Source organism: Anoplolepis gracilipes, chromosome 9 (assembly GCF_047496725.1).
Source record: "Anoplolepis gracilipes chromosome 9, ASM4749672v1, whole genome shotgun sequence".
NCBI lineage: Eukaryota > Metazoa > Arthropoda > Insecta > Hymenoptera > Formicidae > Anoplolepis > Anoplolepis gracilipes.
In genome coordinates, this window is record NC_132978.1 from 5,337,736 (window position 1) to 5,359,797 (window position 22,062).

Sequence of the window (22,062 nt, forward strand, 5' to 3'; positions counted from 1 at the left end):
TTACACGAGCAAGCAGAGAGGATATCTCACGAATGATTGCGACAGGAAAACCGTCGTACGAGGTTCCGGACGATATTAGGCCGAGCCTGGGCAGCAAGCGTCGCAGTAGTTCCTCTTCAAGTTGGACGAATCGAAGCCGCCTCGGCAGCGCGCGGGCTCCGCGCAGGAATCGACGCGTTCGTTGCACGCGCAGTTGGTAACGCGACGTATCGCAGAGGCGGCTCCGCCAATCGGATGCGTGCAGCGCACGTGCCCCCTCGCTCCTCCGCCCCTACCACTCGCCGTTCCCCGCCGCCCGGAGGCTTGAAAATCTGTAACGGACACCGCAACCGCCGCACACTCGTCTGTGGACTCTCGCGACGCGTTAGTCTGTAATCGTCGAGTCTCTCTCAGTTCGATAGTAATCGCTCGCAGTCGTACCTGTCGCAGTACGTCCCCAAGGGTCTCTTATATCGGGAAGTCACCGTCGATAAGTCCGTACAAGCAACATGAGGGAAATCGTCCATATCCAGGCCGGCCAGTGCGGTAACCAAATTGGAGCAAAGGTAAATACTTTTTGAGAAAACGAGAATCTAATAGTAGAACCGAGACGTGTTCGCGCACCTTCCTTTGTTCGTAAAGTAGTTAATCCGACCACGAGAATATTTTACGAGAGGGATTCCATTTTCCATCGAAATTCTTTCTTCTTTTTATTTGTCGAAAATCTCACGAGATCGACGCACAGTGATAATTCTCGGAAGCATTGTACCTCGCGGAAGGAAGAAAAAAAAAAAAACGTACGCGAAATCCGTCGAGTTCTTTGTCGATTCACGGGTCTCGCAGGGGTCGTCGGTGAGAAGGAGGATGCATCTAGAACGTACCGTCGATTCACTCGCCATGTACTCGGAATGGTATGCGAGGAAATAACGGCCGAGCCTCGCCCGCGCGACGGTCGAAGACCTGTCATGGCGACAAGAGCTTGCCGGCCGGCCGGCAGACACCAGGCAGGCAGGCAGGCAGGCAGGCAAAGTTCTAACGGTTTTTTTTCTTCTCTATCCTTTTCTTTCACGTATACCACCGCGTTCCTGACGGCCATCTTCTCACCGCGCATGTTGTCGGCCTATCGTAATATTCCATCTACTCCGCACTATTATCTACTTGCGCCGATTGTGCGATACAGGACGGAAAATGTGTGAACCGGACGGATTAGCTGTCATTGAAATTATCTGTCATTCGAAACCGGCGTCCGAGAGCTCTGGGTGTGGCATATCTCTCTCGGCGACAAGAGATCATTGCTTTTGCACAGTGATATCGACCGGTTGCGCGCGCATCTCCTTCTCGTCCCGACGGTAGTCTTTTTCCCTTTTAGCCTCTATTGTAATTCTTTCCATTCGCTAATATCTCGCACGCGACATTGTACTGGTAGAATGTGATAAGGGAATTTAATAGAACGGAAGTAGAATGAAGATATTTGTTTACACATTCTAATTCATTGTATTTAACATGTTCGATATTACTGCCAATAACGAAGATCATCGTATCTTGGTTTTTTTTTTTTTTTTTTTCAACATTGCTCCCCCTTCTCACGTTACTTGCATGTACTAAAGGTGAATGCGCACTGAACAAAAAATAGCGAATGTTACGTAAGATATATTAATACTCGTCTCGCATACTTTTAATCGGAACTATTACGTGATCAATGCTGTGGACATTTTCTTGAATATTTGATTAATTGTATCGGGAAACGATTAGAATAAAAGGTGTAAAATGTTCGGTGTGCACGATCCTTAAAGCAGATGGAATTTCTGCGCCGCGTCCGTCGGCCGTACGGCGTCACGATCGCGCCAACTGCTATGCGTTCGTCGCATGATGGCTGCATTTTTAAATTTTTATATGACGCCGTTAACGGACGTCGCCGGCAGACTACGTTATCGTTGGTCGATACACACGCTCAATTTCTCGTTAATCGTGCGGATCGGCGTCTCTATTTCTATGTGCACGCTCAATACTCTTTCTTTCCATTGTTGTATTCCTCTTTGTTTTACTGATTAATCTGTGTGATTGATATCGTTATGTATGAATAATTAGAAAAACATTTGTAGAAAATGTGAAATTTGTATTATAATAATTTAGCAATTGTGTGTAAATAATTTATAATCGCGATCAATGTGATTAGAAAAATTATTTTTCATATTATGTAAAACGAAAAAAAAGTTTTAGTTCGGAAAATTAAATGTTCAAAAATTATCTGTGAAAATAGTAATTATACAATATTATAATCTATTCTGCTTCATTTTGTAGAGTAATATAATTTGAAAGATTTTTTTCTATAACATGGTGCTATTTTTACTCCAATAATCTATTTGAATAATTTACAAGATTGCGTGAGGACAGTAAAGATCACGCGAGGAGAAACTGATCAACGTTCGCCGTCATGCTCTTGTAATTTTTAAGGCTGCTACGCAAGTCAATGTCCGTTTCTCGAAATCTTAATCAATCTAATATTAATATAACATTAAAATCTATTTTTTATCTCTTTGTGAAAAATTTGTTACAATAGTAAAGATGTTATAACTGTTATATATATATATATATATATATATATAATAAAGATTGACAAGAGGCTGATTTTTATTTATTTATTTTTTTTTTTTTTTTTTTTTTTTTTTTTTATAAAACGAAACTCCTTTGCGCTGTTGTAATTCATTTTATGTGATGCACTTTTTATTGTCTTATCGAAAAATTGTTTGTGATATTGATAACTAAATTATCGCTAACGAAATGTAATCTGATAAGAAGTAAATAATATTTTTAAAAACGCATTAATGTCAAAACAAGGCGTATTTTTTGATATTTTATTTTTAGAAATTTATAAAAACGAAGACAAATATATCATGTATGTAACATGTATCAATTAAATAATATATATTCAAAGTTTTATTATTATTTTAAGTGTTTTATTGGATAATTTTAATAATATTTTATAGCATAGAAATATATTTTATTCATCAAAATTCATTTACAAACGAAACTATCATTAATTAAAAGATATTTATATGATAAAAAAAAGCTTTGAAAAAACTTGGTGTACATGTTAAAAGCATTTGTTGTACATATTGAAAAACATTTCGATTAATAGAATATGTGCTATTATAAGGTTGAAGAGTTATAATGCAAGCTTGAAATACATTCTACTAGAATAAACGAATCGTTGTGTAACGATTACTCGAATGCCCATTCAGCGACGCCTTCGAGTCCAAGGACATCGAGTCTCCCGTAGCACGGCAACGCGTTCCCAAATAAAGGAAGCCGGTGATATCCTCTCGCCATTTTCCTTCGCATCACCTCGGCCCGTTTCGAACCGTTTCGCTCGTTGCCGACCCTCTCTCTCGATATAGCCAGGTGTATCGATCGTGCTCGGTCATAAGACGGAATTTCGTTTACTATTGCGATTCTACGACGATTATTATTTTGCGACGATTTATATTTTAATTGTGAAATTTACGGGTAGATTAACGAGTTATAAAGTCATTTAAAAATTATATTTTGTATCGCCGATTTTGATACTTATTAAATATAAATGACAAAATTATTAGTATAGATTTTATTGATCGTAAAATATGTTTTTAATGTTACCAGTTTTAATTTTTTTTTTCTTATAATAATATCGCTATTTCAAGATATATATATATATATATATATATATATATATATATATATATATATATATATATATATATATATATATATATATATATATATTTGGTTCCGTTAACAGTAGGAATTTATGTGTAAGATCTATTTTCCAGTCAGTGCGGTTAATTTACAGTCTTTATTTTCGAAGCTTTATAATCTTTTATCACGTTAATTACTAATCTTAATTAATTGAAAAAAGATATTCCAAATTTACATTTAAACAGGATGTTTAATTAATAACTATAGTTATTATTTTTATTTACTAGAGTAATAAACTTAAATTTATGCGAATACATTTTTTATGAGATAGCATTTATTTTCTATATGTCTAAAATTTTTTTTTAAATGTTAACACATTGTATCATCTCCAATAACTATATTTTGTGTTACAATGAATTGTTATCATAGGATTAATTGTACATTTTATAACGGCGGTTGTAACAATTCTCATTTCCTTTTCTATTAAAAGTCAGATTGTCTTCTCTCTTTCTCTCACACATTTAAAGGCTGTTATCAGCCTTGCGATATATGTAATGTATAGGCGCATTCAATATTTAATTTAATTAAAAAAATTTTTTCTTCTAATTCTCAAAAGAGAGAAATAAAATATTTCTGTTGTAAAATAAATATTTTTCTTTGTAAATAACATTTGAAACAGCGTGATTTTTTTTTTTTTTTTTTTTTTTTTTTTTTTTTTTGAAAAGTTTATTTTATTTTTAGCAAATGTAATATTTTTTAATTTCGAGATTGTTTAATTAATATTTTTTTTCTCGGCAGAGAAATCACATTTTTCTAGACAGTCTAGGTAGTGAGATACTTTTTCTATACGTCTCTTCTGTCATAAACATTGATTTATTAAAAGTCAACGGGACCCCCGAGACCGCTTATGGATCAATTGCATCTGTGTCTGTTCTGTAGTTATGCAATGCTAAGTGCAACATCGCGCACGCGGCGTATATACATTTAGAATAACGGTACGATTTTTCGCGCTACTTCCGGAAGGAATGTCGGCGGTATCTATCATTTGGAAAAAAAGGGAGAAAGAGAGAGAGAGATAGATGCGAAAATTTCGGCAGGCTGACTTGAGAGAAATCGGCAGGAAAAGAGGAGAAGGGTTTTAAAATGAGGGCAAATATATTGTCGCGATGCATAACCGTGCGATTGCGGCTTATGTTAATTACACGACCGTATCGTGGTTTTACGGTCATCATCTCTATATATAGCGGTGACATTGGTGACTCATATATCTCGACATATACTGCAGATATATATTGCAGATTGACTGAGAGGGAGCGGGAGAGGAGGGGAGGGGAAAGAGATAGGGTTGGGCGATCTTAGCTTTCGTCGACGATGCTCATATATGGTCACCGCTTAATACACGCATCGTTTTCACGTGGGACGTAGTGTCAAACGGTAGGCGGACTTGGCGCTTTTACGGTGACTTTCACGCTGATTGTATATGGACTTCGAGATTATTCGATGATATCTCCTCTCGAGAAGAAAAGAGAACAGTTTTTGGGCGCGGAATGGAAGCCTCATCAATTTAACAGCGATAAAACTTTTCATCAGTGATTATCTACATATTTGATTTTTATCTGATCGAATCATGAAAATCTTAAGAAAGTATTAAAGGAAAACATAAAATGTGTAAAAACTAAATAAAGATATTATATCATTTTCTTTTTTAAACGCCTAATAATAATTAGCGAGAAATATACATCTTTTCAACCAAGGTAGCACATTTTACATTGAGATATATTTACAAAATATATGCTTAATTAGAATTGCAAACCGAGAATGAAACAAGTTCTTCCGTCTTATCGCACGCGTACGTGCATACGGTTTTATAATTAGATACGGACAAATTGGTAGAAACAGCGAATTTCCGTTTCATAGAGCGCCTCTATTGTGAGATTTCACTGGAATAATCAAGCAATATATAATTTAGCACCTTGTCATAGTCTTTTCGTTATAGAATCGCGCGATAATGTATATATTCCTACGATAAGATTACATTATACTTGAGTTGTTAAGGCGATATAATTACACTGGGCTAGCCATCCGTTATTTACACGCTTTTGTACTTAAGATACCCGCGTGCCTCTTTCACACGTCGATTTCCAGAAATATACCACGGGGTCTTTGAACCATGTTACCGGGATGGAATAGAGAGAGATGCATCGGGGACCGCACGCGGCGATTTTGTAATTAGCATTCCCTTTTGTTTGCAAATACGAAGTTTCAATCAGATACGCCCAATCTTCTCTCTTATTGATAAAAATACTTGTACTTGTTTCTTTACATTTTAGATTTTAAATTGAAATTAATATCATTTTTAGCGACGCACAAATTACGCGAAAGACGCTTCTTATCAGATTATCACAATTATTATTATTTTTAATTATTAAATTGTAAGAATCTGTATAAATATTCAGTTTAAATTTGTATTGCGATACTTTATATAAATTATGACACTTACGAGCGTTTGACGTTTCAGCATGAAAACGGACGATTATGAGCGATTACCGGTGGCGAAACAAGAGCTTCCGCGAGATTACGTGGCAAGTGATCGTCGCGATGAGCTTCGACAATCAACCGGCCGATGAATGCAACTGCGTTTACAGTTATTACCGGGCTAATTAGTCTCTATTATCGCTCGGGCAATTCGATCGAGAGGCGAGAAGTTGCTTTGAAAGAGAAAAAAGAAGAAACGTATAATTCGACGTACAGGCTCCTCTCGGACGTATTACGATTAATTACACGCGAGTTATTTGCCGCGAGGTCGTTGAACCGGCTCCGTTAACGATACAATGGAAGGCTGGAAACGGATGCGAGGATAATTGCGAAGAGAAAGCATTGCGGTGCGCAAAACTTCCTTCTCTCGTGCGCATGCGCGCGAATGATGCGAGAGTCAGGACGCGTATCTAATTTTTTGAAATAACGCTGATTCGTTCCGGCACGGATAACACTTGCTAAACGAGGGAATACGCGTATTTCCTTAATCGAACATCTCGCGATTGAGGTTCTCTGAATTTTCGAAACTTTGATTTTATATAATGGATGAAATTTAAAAAAAGAACACTTAATATTAGAACTTATTAATATTAAGATGTTAAAATAGCAATTGAAAGAAGCAGACATGTTTCTTGAAATTTTTATAATGTATTAAAATTCATATTACGGTAATAATAATATGTGTCAAGATAGCATGATACTATAATAATGTTATATTAATAAAACTATTTTTACCCACATTCTAACAGGCAATATTTCTTTACATTGCAGTTTTGGGAAATAATCAGCGATGAGCATGGCATTGACCCGACTGGCACCTATCACGGTGATTCCGACCTTCAACTGGAAAGAATCAACGTATACTACAATGAGGCATCAGGTGGTAAATACGTGCCCCGTGCCATCCTTGTCGATTTGGAACCTGGCACCATGGACTCTGTACGTTCAGGACCATTCGGCCAGATCTTCAGACCGGACAACTTCGTGTTCGGTCAAAGCGGCGCGGGTAACAACTGGGCAAAGGGTCATTACACCGAAGGCGCTGAATTGGTCGACTCGGTTCTCGATGTCGTGAGGAAAGAGGCTGAGAGTTGCGATTGTCTGCAAGGATTCCAGCTTACGCATTCTCTGGGCGGTGGTACTGGCTCCGGTATGGGTACCTTGCTCATCTCTAAGATCCGCGAGGAGTATCCAGATAGAATCATGAATACATATTCCGTTGTACCGTCGCCCAAGGTATCTGACACGGTCGTCGAGCCGTACAACGCCACTCTTTCCGTGCACCAACTCGTTGAGAATACCGACGAAACCTATTGCATCGATAACGAGGCTCTTTACGATATCTGTTTCCGCACTCTGAAACTGTCGACGCCCACATACGGCGATTTGAACCATCTCGTCTCTCTCACGATGTCCGGCGTCACAACCTGTTTGAGGTTCCCCGGTCAGTTGAACGCTGATCTTAGAAAACTCGCCGTAAACATGGTGCCCTTCCCCCGGCTTCACTTCTTCATGCCCGGCTTCGCGCCCCTTACGTCTCGTGGTAGCCAACAGTATAGAGCACTCTCCGTTCCGGAACTTACTCAACAAATGTTCGATGCCAAGAACATGATGGCCGCATGCGATCCTAGGCATGGCAGATATCTCACAGTCGCCGCCATTTTCCGTGGTAGAATGTCAATGAAGGAGGTTGATGAGCAGATGCTCAATATCCAGAACAAGAACAGCTCATACTTTGTCGAGTGGATCCCGAACAATGTCAAGACTGCTGTCTGTGACATTCCACCACGCGGTCTCAAGATGTCTGCCACATTTATCGGCAACTCCACCGCCATCCAGGAACTGTTCAAGCGCATCTCTGAACAGTTCACCGCTATGTTTAGAAGAAAGGCTTTCCTTCACTGGTATACTGGCGAGGGCATGGATGAGATGGAATTCACCGAAGCTGAATCGAACATGAACGATTTAGTATCCGAGTATCAGCAGTACCAGGAGGCTACCGCGGACGAGGACGCCGAGTTCGATGAGGAGCAGGAAGCCGAGGTCGATGAGAACTAAGAGAAGACGTCTCGAAGCGATACTCTCTCATCCCTTTCCCTATTCTCTCTTTTTCTCGATCGAGCGATAACGCAACACAACCCTTCACCCTCTTCTATGCTTCTTATGTCGTTTTTCTCTTTTGTATTTTTTTTTTTACAGATTTCTATTTCGAATTTTTGTAAAGTGCGCGCGTTTTCAATTATCCTTATCACACTTAATGCAACTATTCGAAGAATTCTTTATGTTTGAATGTATATTTCTGTTGGTTTCCAATTAATTTATACGCGCACCCTTATCATCCAGTGTATAATTGCTGAGAGCACGACCGCTCTCTCTCTCTCTCTACCATATTTGAATAAATTATTATCATATGAATCCGTCGTCACGCACTATTTCTTGATTATTACACTGACCTCTAGATTTCAATGCTATTGAGTTTTGTATTTTCGGAGACTTCATATATATTTATATTCGTCTATTGTCATATGCAATTTTATACTTACGATAAATAGATGTGAATAAAAATTCATGAAATATACGAGATTGAGAGTATTGATTAGACAATCGGTTATCTGATACATACAACAAACTAGACTATGAAATTACAAGTCATATTTATTGCTTAAATACTCATGTTAAATAAATGTATGAGCATTGCAATCATTACGAAAGTGATATCAATTTACTTGAAAATTTAATTAAAACGAAATATATACAATATTTGATTCTCGATGTTTATTAATTTTTTTTTATTTCCATTTTTTCATAATTCAATTTATTTTTTACAAAGATATGTACTTATAAAAATCTATCTAAATTAATAATATAGAATTATATAATCTCATTTATCTTTTTTATTTGTAAAAATTTAGAAATCTGTTTAAAGGGCTTAAGTTTTAGTGTTATCTATTCATCTCATTTAGATCTAAATTCATATTATACATTTTTATTATATCGTGTTAGTAGCATGTTTTTCAAATGACATTTGTGTATGTGTCACATGCTGCTTGTGCATGTGCTTAAACTGACATGCGTATATATTCCAGACATTTAGTGTTAGAAAAAGAAAAATACTAAAGAAAAAAGTTTGTCTTGATTGATTTTTCAATCTTCAATGTCTGGATATTTATAATTTTTTTTAAACGAAATATAAAGGAGTTGGTCTGAGGGCCACTTGCACCAACGTTGATTAACTTTAATCACCGATTAACTTATATGTTCCTCTCTTTCTCTTGAACTTATCTGAAAGAGACAAAGATATAGTTTAATCAACGATTAAGCTAATCGGAGTTTGGTGCAAGTGGCTCTGAGATATCCATTCGGCTGGTGGATTTTTATTGATGCTTGTCCGTCAAGTACTGCCATCTGCATTTTAGAGGCTACATAGAATTATGTAGTCACCTTCAACATAGCCGGTAAAATCACTGGTTGGTACGTATCCACAAATTGCATCCATAAATTGTATATTATGAACATGTCTCGCGCGTTTGTAGATTTAATTATATATTTCGTAAGTATGACATCTTTTTTAATTCTTGCTCAAACTTATTTACTTTATTTTACGAATAATTTTATCCGTTTTATATTTCTCTATGTTGTCCGTTTTTCTACATAATTTCTATATTATCCACAAGAAATTTTTTTCATTACGTACTAATTTTAACTTAAACTAAATTTTTTTTATCCGTAGAAATGTGAAAAATACGTTTCTTTATAATTAATATGATTTCCAAAATATTTTTGTCGAGACGTCCTTATTTTGATGATAACAAAACATTACCTTCGAAACGTTTAGAAAAACATCATCAACAACGTGTTACTTGAATGTCCTCATTAAAATTGTTTAATTTTTAAAAATATACTACAAAATAAAGAACATAACGTAAAAATACTGATATATGCAAAAATAAAAAATGTTTCGATATATTTACAATGATAATGTAATGTACATTATACTCGGTAGATGATATCGAGTGTGTACTTGCGCATACCATACACCTTATTTTGCAACACATATACACGCACGTAAATGCATATACATGCTTATAGAGCCATATATTTATACATACATATTACTTATTCAAATTAACATGACGATTTTTTTCACTGTCGTAGCAAAAAATCACTTGCTGCATTTAGTTTATATGTCTATAGTGTATATGTGTATATGTGAGCTCAATTTACTTTATATTTATTTATTTATTATAAACATTATATTTATTTATTATTTATTATAAAAAAATATACTTTATATGTATTAAGTAATAGTTTATAATGTATTAAGTATGCGCGCGTAATTGATTTTATTGTATTTTTTATTTAAATTAAAAGAAAAATTTTTCATTGAAAAATCACGGTTTCGTAATTTAATCAATATTTTTTTCAAATGCATTTTAAAGACGAAAAAAATGATATCGTATATAATAATAGGCGATGTATCATGGTAATTAAACATTTATTATTAAAAGTTTATTCGGTATGACAAGCACAGAATTAAATTTTACATTTTTTTTTAAACATTACACCCTCCTTTAACACAGACATATTAGGCGTGTGTATAATTTCTTGTATGTTTTAAATTAAGTTTTATGCAGTATTGTATCTATTGCCACTATGACAATTTTTCAAAATAAAATGTATGATATTTAAATAATAAGATGCAATAAATAATTGTCATATATTAGACAATGTATTTTTTTAATATTAAAAAATAATTCATGAATAAGAAAATTATTATAATATGTATATCAGTACATACAATATAATCTATATATATCTATAAATATCTATATATATATCTATAAATATTTTTACATCAACTAGTTAATGATGTCAATAATAATAATCAAAGAACTATTGGGATCGAAAAGCATATACATAGCTGCCAAATACGTTTAAAGATTTATAATAGTAACTCACTATAAAGTTAAATTATCGGATTAAAACTTTATCATGTTTGTTGGATAAACTAAGGAAATTTGGTCTAAGATGCTTATTCCGTGTATTGTTCATAAACTTTTGCGAAAATAACTTTGAATAGATTTTGAAATAATTGCTAAAAAAATATTGAAAAAAGAGGGAATGGGAGAAAATATTTTAATGATTTAAGAAAATTTTTTCTTCTTAACAATTTCTTTAGAAAGATTTACATAAGTTAATATTGAAATAGTGAAGAGAAAAATGTTTTAAGAAACATAAAAAAAAAAATAATAATAATGATAGTATCAGTTTTATTAAATTCACGTATTTTTGCAGATAAAGATTTTTTAACGTACATAATTTTTTATATTAATTTCCTTTAAACTTTGTTCTTGAAACGACAATGGAATCGATAACTGTCAACGATGCAACATTTCTTGTGAGTTTTATTTTTCGTGACGTTTAATGATCTTGAAAAAAAAAAAGATTTCATTACTTCGTGCTATCTGACAACACAGTGTTACATTAAAGAAGAAGATTTCCTATCAGTAGAATCTACAGATGGAGTAGTCGACATGTGTTTGCGGTAATATGATCGAGAACTCAGTTCATACACGACATTCTATCGCGAATGACGGTTTGTTAATTTAACATTTTCTGTTTCACGTGGTAGACATCTAACTCTGGTATCACGACGTCAACTGACAGGTTAAAGTATCACGTTAGTGGGTCACCTTATTTTATCCTTGTTCCTCGTGAAATAACAAATATTTGTGTATCTTTCGAACAGTCGAGACGGTCTCTTGCGAGTGATAGATTGTAAACAGTACGTTTTTCAGCCGGGACTCGCGAATTTCGTTTATGATAATCAAAAGGATGAAATCGGTCGTTGCAATTATGAATTTTTCGATTATTATTTTGAAAATCACGTGTGATCATTGAAGAGTTCGAAAATATACACTCAAAAATATAAGAACAAGCAAGAATTACACAGTGTGCGTCGACTTGACAGTTATATATAGTGATGTTTGATCGAAGATTAAATCGCTGTATAAACTTTTAAAAGGTGTGTGTTATCTATATGGATACTTTTAGTTACAATTCTAATAATTATAATCTAAATAAAAATTATAACTTTTATTAAATTATAATTATAATTTTTCTGTGATATACTTTAAAATCGGCAATCGAGCGATATTATTGTATTCTTAATAAAAACAAAAGTATCTTTATGAGTAACATTTGTTTCGGTCGGAGAGCAAAAACACAGACCCATACTTCTATTATAATTGCTCTCGAAGGACTAATAAGACCATCTTATTCACTGGAAAATTTAAATATTTCGAGCACTTTTGGCTCGTGTTGTCTCAGAATCTAAATAGAAAATTAAAGACGAACGAATAATAATATCCCACTCGTGATCTCCCCCCCTTCTATCATCCGAAAAGATTGTGCGAGAAGAAAATTCGAGCGCACCCATTGCAAGTGGGTGACCCATTAACAATCTAGCCACAGAAAAAAGGTTTATTGACTCGACGCTGGTTTATCAAGACGCGAGTTGGTGTGTTTGCCCGTGTGATATATCTTGAGACATGATATCTGAATGTGCATAATACGGAAAGGAAAATATCGTCATGTTGTCGTCACGATGAATCGAATGGACGTGTGATATCTGTCGCGTGGATCCTTCGTCATGGGAACATTGGGGGAGGATGAAAACGAGACGCTCGATTTCTGGCGGGATTGGGATCTGAGCAATCCGACTGAGATCGAATATCTGAATAAGGTGCTTGGACCCAGATACTTGCCTCTGAGATTGGTGATTCCGCTTACGATCACTTACCTGCTGATCTTCGTCGCTGGCATCTTTGGTAACGTCGCCACGTGTACGGTCATCATCCGAAATGCGTCTATGCAGACAGCTACCAATTACTATCTTTTCAGTCTGGCTATATCCGATCTCACTCTACTTATACTGGGTAAGCGAGTAAAAGGCGATACATGAACATCGCACTTATTCAGGATGCGATTTCTTTCGATGTCACTTTTGCATCTAGAATGTTATTTCTCTTAATAATTGATTTTTTCTTTCATTAATTTTTATTAATCTATCAGCAAAAATATAAAAAGTTCCACTGGTCAGCATTAAATATTAAATTTATCAGGCTTAGCAAAAGTTAAAGTGCAAACTGCAAAGTGAATGGTACGGTTAAATTAGTAATAAATAAAATTGTTGTAAACTTTTGTATAATACAAATATTATTATTATTTTAAATAAATTGCAAATAAAATTAAATCCTAATAACTAATAAAATCACGTTTATATCCTTTCTGTTTACAGAAAGAAAATATTTTATATTTTAATAAAATATATTTTAATAAAAAAATAGGTGGTATTGGGAATTATAAATCCGACATTAATAATTAATACTAAAGATAAAGCTTATTGTTAGAATAATAGTAGCAAAATAATATTAAAAGACATTTGTGAATTTTACTTTAAAAAAAAGATATTCTTGAAATAAAATAAGAAAATACATAATACGTAATAAAATAAAGAAAATAAGGCATTTACAATTTTTATCTCTATTGTAATTTAAATAAAGTATAAAGTACATATTTTAAATATACTGGCTAAGCGTAAGATGTTTGCCATGATTTGCGAAATCTCTCTTTCTATATTCTAAAAACGGCAGATAATATAAATGCAAAATTTAATGGAAATATGCGATCTAAAGCTATTTCATTTTTCACGATTCACATGCCACTTTGTTCACATTCCATATATCCATTTTTTAATTCGCGCTAAGTGCGCGTATTAAAATTTCTCATATATGTATAATATAATATATGAATTGTATATCCGCAGGCATACACAACACATGCAAAAGATCTTTTACCGCGAGTAAGGGGGGGACGTTTTAATTGTGAAGTATAAAGCAGCATCGATGACCGAATTGCCTCTAGCTGGTAAATCAACGACTCGTTAATTATCGATGATATTTCGCTCGTTGATAATATGATTTTGATAATTGCTAAAGCGATTGATAACGATAATCGATCTGACTAAACTGTTCTCGTTTGAATAACACGAAATAATAGATACGCAATGGTGTCGCGATAAAGAATCGGTTTGTAAAATATATAAATTCGGGATATTAGCAACAATGTTGAGAATGAAGTGCGAAAAGAGCTTAATAATGAATAATGAATCGAGTTCAGCCGAAGGAATAAATTCGTTCAGAACTAAAGCCGATGGAACGATAGTATGGAATCAATCCCTTTAATGTAGTGACAAATAATACAGAACCTCTGGCATATCTCGCATGCATCTTCATGTACTTTTTTGATATTGATTTTTTACGTAGAATTCGACGAGAGATATTGACGACACTGAAAAAGCATTGTAACTGAAAAAAAATTGCATTTTTTCAAGAGTAATATTTTGTGGAGCTACGTATATCAATGAAATAGCGTTGAAAACTATCACCGAAAGCGGTATACAAAAGTATACAATCATTTTTTCATTAATTCATATATTTATCGATTTACTTACTTGCCGATATATTTCGTATATTTAAATATTTTATATCTTTTAATCCCGTTATGATAATATTTATTTGCAATTTGTGTTCAAAAATATGTAAACATTGTAAAGCGTGCAGAGAAGTAATTTCTCTTTCTCCTTCCCTTCCTCTCTTTTTCTCTTTTTCTCCCTGAAATAAATAAAATTAATTATCTTATATTATTTGTTGTGTATTATCACTATCATGATTGCTTGACACGAGATATTCATTTATCTTCATAGCATTGACGCACGTAGATAAAAGCTTGAAATTAATCCTATCATTTCAATGTGTACAATTGCGATTGTTATCTGTACAGTAGACTTGTTTGTTGATGGTAATAACGACTATTTACGTCATTGTGAGAAATTCGCAAGACATAGACACGATAACGATTTTTGATGGAACATCAAAGATACACACTACTCTAGTATCTAGACTACGTTTTAAATATCAATATAGAATATACATAAATGTAAAAAAAGTCAATGCTTCTATTGTATGATACGTAAAATAATATGAATATTATTTGAATTATAGAATTTAGTATGTTGAATAAGGATTTAAAATAAATGTTTGTACATATTAAATATAAGTAAATGTATATAAGATAAAAGAAATATGTGCAATTTAATCCCCATAAATAATTGAAGCTAATCTACCATTTACTCTTAAATTTAAATATACTCTTTGTAGAAGAAATAATATGAAGTTAAATGTTTGTGAATGAACGAAATCGCTTGATTATCAAGATACCATACTCATGAATAATTTAATTACTTGTCGGTATTAGTTGTCGATTGACAACATGATATACAAAAGAGAAACAAAATAAGAAGAAAAATTGAAATAATTTTGTGCCGTAGAATTGGCAGTAAAACAGTGGTTATGCAATAGAAGGTTTCGCGGTTTGACGGGTGAATGTTGTTATAACTGGCATCACTTCAGAAAATGTTAAATACAATAGAGATCGAAGGGTTTCCATCCAGAACGAGAAAGCTTTATCGTTAACGATACGTCCACGTTCAACTTCTGACAATAAGAACCCTGGAGGAGTTTTGATGTCCATTGTGAAGCTTTATGAAAGGACAACTGTACGCCGGACGACTACCGGATAACTTTTTGTGCTTTGGGAGATGATTGGAGGAAAATCCGCATATTGTAACGAAGAAAATCAAGAGAAGAACGGAATTCTGGCGAAACATTTCTGCCATTGTTAATAACAGTATATTACGTATATATATATATATATATATATATATATATATATATATATATATATATATATATATTACATTTATTTCTCAATTTACTTTTTATAATTATTCTTTCAAAGGATATAAGAATTTACCCTTTTTCTTTGATACTTTATATCTCTTTAATTCCTATTCGGAAGATTCTTGCTAGGAGAAAAATATTAATAACATGCTAGCAAAAAATTGTTGAATTAAAACGATTAATGTAAAGCAAAATTACATGTAAATCATTGTAATAAACATGAATTTACGAAAGTTTTTAATGCTTTTTTCTTTTTCTTTTACATTTCTCTTTCAGTACCTCTGTCTCGATTTCAATTATTTACACATATGTGTGTAACTTGTAAACTAAAATAATTATAATTTAAATTATAAAACAATTGAAATCGGAATAAAAAAATTATAAAATCAAAATAACAGTAAAAAGAAAGGTGCTCTATTAACAAATAGACATAAAGAGATCTGATTGCATTTATCAGTCATCAAAAAGCATACGATTTCGTTGTATGCATTTTGTGCGACATATTCATTAATTAAAACACAAACATTTGAATGGCTCTTATTGAGTTTATTCGACTCATAACGATATGTGACAAATATATAGTCGTTCGTTTCCGCGGTGGTTATAATTTGTGAAAGTTACTTGTGCACACATACAAAGCGTAAAAGGGCGCATCTCGTTAATACTGTCATGTTATGGCGCTGTATGTGCACCTAATTACCAACCGGGCTTAAGTTAGTCGTAAATCTGCTTTTCGGAAAATTAATTTATGTTTTCGCAAGTCTACGTGAAGCATTTTATCCGGAGACGAATGAGACTCGGATGCTGACTTGCATTAATGTAATCGAGAATGCAGAGAGACGCAAGCGAAAATACCGTGTTACAAATGTTGCGAAAAGAATGATAAGAGCTTCCTTAGTCAAATTACAAGACATTTTATACAGACTTTTCTGCAGCATGTTACAAAAGAATGTCTCTAATGATGAAATACAATGTAAAGTTGAACTTAACTTGATTTCGACTCAAGACGATTATAATTGCACGTTCTTAATTATCCAGATAAATAATCATGATATTCCAGATTAATCACACTTTATTGCGGATTCTTTGATCGATTTTTTTAATAAAAAATACAGAAATATATATAATACTTTCAAAAGATTATTTCTTTAATCTATTTAATTAAATATTACAGGTCTCCCCAATGAATTGAGCGTGTTCTGGCAACAATATCCGTGGGCTCTGGGCACAGGGCTTTGCAAGATACGGGCGTATGTCTCGGAGATGTAAGAAATATCTCTCGTCCTGTCTATAATTCTTGTAGAGATGTCTATGTGACACATCTTCTTAAATCCCAACAACTGTTTTCGCAGGTCATCTTACGTGTCAGTTCTCACGATCGTGGCGTTCTCTATGGAGAGGTATTTGGCCATCTGTCATCCGTTACGTGTCTATTCGATGAGTGGTCTCAAAAGACCGACGCGCTTCATCCTTGCAGCCTGGTCGATCGCGATAGTTTCGGCCATACCGTTCGCGATTTATACCAAGGTCAATTTCGTCGAATATCCGCCAGGTTAAGTCTATACATTTTTCTTCTTTGCGAGATTGCCATCATATGAGTAAATTAATATTCGATAACTTGTATAGATTTTATATATATTTTTTTTATTTACATGAACGCGTATTATTTTATATTTTATTTGAATTACAATTATTTATTAAGATATTTTTGAAGAGTTTGTCGTTGAATTTTTTTCTTCTTTTTAGAATTTTCTTCCTTGTATGCAAAGTTAATTTGAAATATAATATGGATTTTATTGAGAATTTATTCAAAGTCTGCTTATTTTGCAATTTTTTATAATAATTTTTATAAATTTATTCTACAAATTGTTATATGTTGTTATTAAATATTTTTCAGGATCCGGGAATTATTCGGCTGATTCGGCGATATGCGCGATGCTTCTGCCCGATATGCCAAGACTTCCCCTTTATGAACTGAGTTGTATTATATTCTTTTTGATACCAATGCTCGTAATTCTTGTGGTATATACGAGAATGGGACTGAAAATTAAGAGCAGTACCAAAAAAATGCTTGGTCCAATACAGGGCTTTGTTCATGGCGATTCTCGGCAGACTCAGTCCAGAAAATCTATCATCAGGATGTTGAGTATGACGTTATCATTTTAATTTCTCTTCCAATATAATTGAATTATAATAACAGTTAAAGAATTAGCAAATAAATAAACACAATATTAAATAATAACTAAAAATTGAAACTAATTCTTACTAATAATGCTGTTTCTTTTTTTAATTTTTAACAATTAAAAATTGCTATACGAAAGCTTTGAATTTTTCTTTAAAATTTTTCGTATGATTTATTTCAGGCGTGGTCGTTATCATGTTCTTTCTCTGCTGGGCTCCATTTCACGCCCAACGTTTGCTTTATATCTACGCACAGGATTCCGATTATTATCCGGATTTAAACGAATGGCTGTATATTCTGAGTGGATGCCTGTATTATTTCAGCACCACCGTCAATCCTATTCTCTACAATTTGATGAGCGTCAGATATCGCCAGGCGTTTAAACAAACGATATGCTGCAGAACCAAGAGACCGACCAATAAAATCTTAATGGATAAAGGATCCCATTTGCGCAGACGTGATTCCATGAACAAAGTTCGCGAGCGAAGCGTTATGTGTTCGATTAGGTATGAATCTAAAGATTGAAATTCTTATTACCACTGATATAAAGCACTAATTACTAATATATTTAGAAATGATGTAATTAAATTATTTTTTATGAGAGAATACTTTCTCTGTTAGTAATATAATTTTCATGTGTTAATTTTATATTCTAGTAGAAAATATTACATTAGAGTGTGTCTTTCTATGTTTTATTACACTCCGTGTAATGAACACGGAGTACATATTACATTATGATAATGTTATATCTTTCCTTCAGCCATAGCATTGCTCAAGTCAAAGAGATATTCTGCTTTACACCGGACAGACAAGAAAATGCCAAGGATGCAAATAGTGAAAATACGAGCAGTTTTCCTCAAAACGCTTGTTTGTTACAAAAAGATTTATCTTCGACGTTTCTTCTTGAAAGAGGACATTTACTCGTTCGCCAACAACCTAGCAACGAAAGCACAACGTCCACGAAAAGATCGGAAGATACGATTTCTATAGCTAAAACCAATCTGTGATCTAGCTTAATTCGCTGCGTTAGAACAAATGTACGCAACATTGTAAATAATTTGTTTGAACCATTGATAATAAGCGTTAAAAGAATTTTACAACATTGTATAACAATGTAAATATCAATTATAATATAATACAACAAAATTTTGTATTATTTATTTTAGAATAAATTTTTACATGCCTGATATATTTTTATTTATTTTACAAAATTTTATGCAATTTTGAAAAATGCGTGTGTCTTGTGTACATAATATTTAAAATTTTAAAGAGGATAATAATATTTATTTGTGACATGATTGTTTCCATAAGAAAAATTTTAACATGTTTTATATCAATATGCTTTAATAAAAATGAATTTATAATTTTAATGATTTAAATAAATTTTTAAGATCATTGTCAAGCTTCAATTTATTAGCAGTTATATTGTCAGTTTATTTCTATATTGATTTTTTATACGTAATATATTTTTTGCTTACATAAAATGATTCTTTAAAGAAAAAAATTTTGATAATGTTATTAATATTATTGAACATAATGTGCAATTAATATTCTTGTAGGAATTTATATATAAGTAATATATAAAGATTTTTTTAATTTCCTTTTTATTTTATTTTAATATATTAGTCTAGTTGTTCAAGTTTTATGCGAGATATATGCAGCAATTTCTGCGTTATATCAAGGTAACTATGCATTTATTTCAAATTTGTTTCAAATAAAATACGTATTATATATTATGTATTATATAATATATATATAATAAACATTTTTTTCTCTTTTCTTCTTTTTGTCTCGATGTTAATAAAAATTGAATAAATTTTCAGTGCGTAACTATTTACACGTATCGTAGCTTTCGCGTAAAATAATGTATGTTTGTCTGTTTGTGTGTAAAATAATCGCAGTAAAGCAACTTAAAATATGAAAAGCAGTGTAAGCTAGTATAATCCGTTCATTCTTATCATCTAGATTGAAGGATAATTCATATTTCAAAGGTAATTCAAGCAGAAGTTTCTTTAAAAAATTTCTGCTCCGAGTTAGTATGATACTTCGCGAAACTTGGATTTTATCAGATTTAATCTAATTGTAAGTGGACTATTATAACACTTATAGACTACAGCAATAATTTGAATAATGAGACATTTTTAGCAACGTTAAAATTTATTATACGCGCATTTTTATTGCAAGGGACACTGTGTTGATAGGCTGATGTAATAAAAAAAATTTTTTTCGACGTTTATACTTTATAATGATGACCCGACAATTTAAAAAAAAGAGTTAGAGAATTTTAATTTATTTAAATAATTTTGTCATACTATCAACAAAAAAATTAATTTTAAACGATTTAGCGGTGCGCGCATTAATCTCAGAAATCTCCTTCCTGCGAGATTAAAATTCAGATGAAAATCATTTGTGCATAATTTAGGATTTTTTATTAATAAAAAGGACCTCAAAAAAAAGTGATTGTTAACACCGCATAAGATAGCCATTTTTTCGATTATTAAAGTTATATATATCCATTTCTATTATATATATATATGCCGCCTATTTTCTATTTATTTAGGTTAATTTTTAATTTAGAATTAGAGAAACATTAAAGATTGGATGTAACACAAAGTGGCGAAAATTGTTTACAGAATTTGGTAAATTTTTAATATTAAATATTTCAACAATTTAATGTTAAACCATATACGTAAGATAAGGTTTTATTGCAATATAATTTACCTAAAACTATTTGAAAAATATATTTTTGTCATCTATTAGCAAATTAGTTTTTAAACAGTTACTTCATCATTTACCTTTATAACTCAAAATCGAAGCCTTAACATTTTTGTAAAAAAAAAATTGATTTAAAATTAATCAAGGAATCCGCAAAAATTTATTTTATCTAAAATACATTTTATTTTCATATTTTATTATTTTTATATTTTAAATAAAGGATCTAAGAAAGTATTGAAGTTATTAATATGATAGGATTTGAAAACATGAACAAACAATCCTGATCAGAAATAATTTCTTGATTATTCCATCTCTTAAATGTTCCTTTAGATCAATCTTTTTTTCTGGATAATATACTTTTGTTAGCTTTTCCGGAAAGAAAAAAAGAAGAGATTAGAATCGTTTTATTAAATCCCACGAAGAGAATCTCCGTTGATCTGCACAGATAGCAAAAGCTTTCTCGAAGCACAAAAGTAACTCGCAGAATAAAATATTATTTCTTCATATTCTATAATTTTAAAAAGTACTTTGTGGTAACTATTTGACGATCTATTATAGATATTATAACAGCTTTGAAGTTTTCCTAATATTTGATAATTTTTTTTTTACAAAATGTTTTCTATTGATGACAATTTTATTGTTAGTGGCACTAATTTAATATAAATAAACAATAATAATTTTATAATTAAATAACTAAATAATTTTACAATTAATAATTAAATAATTACATAAATATAAAAAAAAATTACAATTTTATTAGGTTTAAAAAGAGATTGACTTTAAAATCTGAGAAAAATTTTTTATAGGAAAACGAAGGACACATGCATTTTATGATCTGATATTAATTCTACGTAATATACTAATTATTATTATATACATATTATTTTGTAATATTTTCATTTAAAACTTAAGATTGAGAAAAATTCTTATAGTTTCTCTCTTAAAGTTTCTTCCTCAAATTCATTTCGAAAAGTACTGTAAAGAGACTTTGTCAAGGAATAATGTAAAAAATACTTTGAAAGAGACTGTATCAATGAAGTTTTGTGAAAAAAACTCAGTTTCTTATCTCAAGCAATAATTTTTCGAAAATACAAAGGTGTGAAATTTAGTTCTCGCGAGCCATAAATTGGATCGTTGAGCTATAAGTTATCTGCGATAATGGAAACGTCAAGC

The 22,062-nt window shown here is 32.3% G+C and overlaps 2 protein-coding genes across 2 annotated transcripts; both read left to right on the plus strand.

Annotated features, from left to right (window-relative positions):
* The first annotated feature begins 324 nt into the window (after positions 1-324).
* LOC140669259 (tubulin beta-1 chain) lies at positions 325-8,604 on the plus strand. The gene is made up of 2 exons (XM_072898916.1): positions 325-545; positions 6,961-8,604. Exons 1-2 carry the CDS (start codon positions 489-491, stop codon positions 8,245-8,247), a joined length of 1,344 nt encoding a protein of 447 aa, XP_072755017.1. The 5' UTR covers positions 325-488; the 3' UTR covers positions 8,248-8,604.
* A 3,103-nt stretch (positions 8,605-11,707) lies between these two features.
* On the plus strand, positions 11,708-19,359 carry LOC140669479 (neuropeptides capa receptor). Its single transcript, XM_072899356.1, has 6 exons — positions 11,708-13,127; positions 17,167-17,257; positions 17,345-17,544; positions 17,890-18,138; positions 18,356-18,680; positions 18,935-19,359. The coding sequence occupies exons 1-6, from the start codon at positions 12,842-12,844 to the stop codon at positions 19,179-19,181; spliced, it is 1,398 nt and encodes a 465-aa protein (XP_072755457.1). The 5' UTR covers positions 11,708-12,841; the 3' UTR covers positions 19,182-19,359.
* The last annotated feature ends 2,703 nt before the right edge of the window (positions 19,360-22,062 follow it).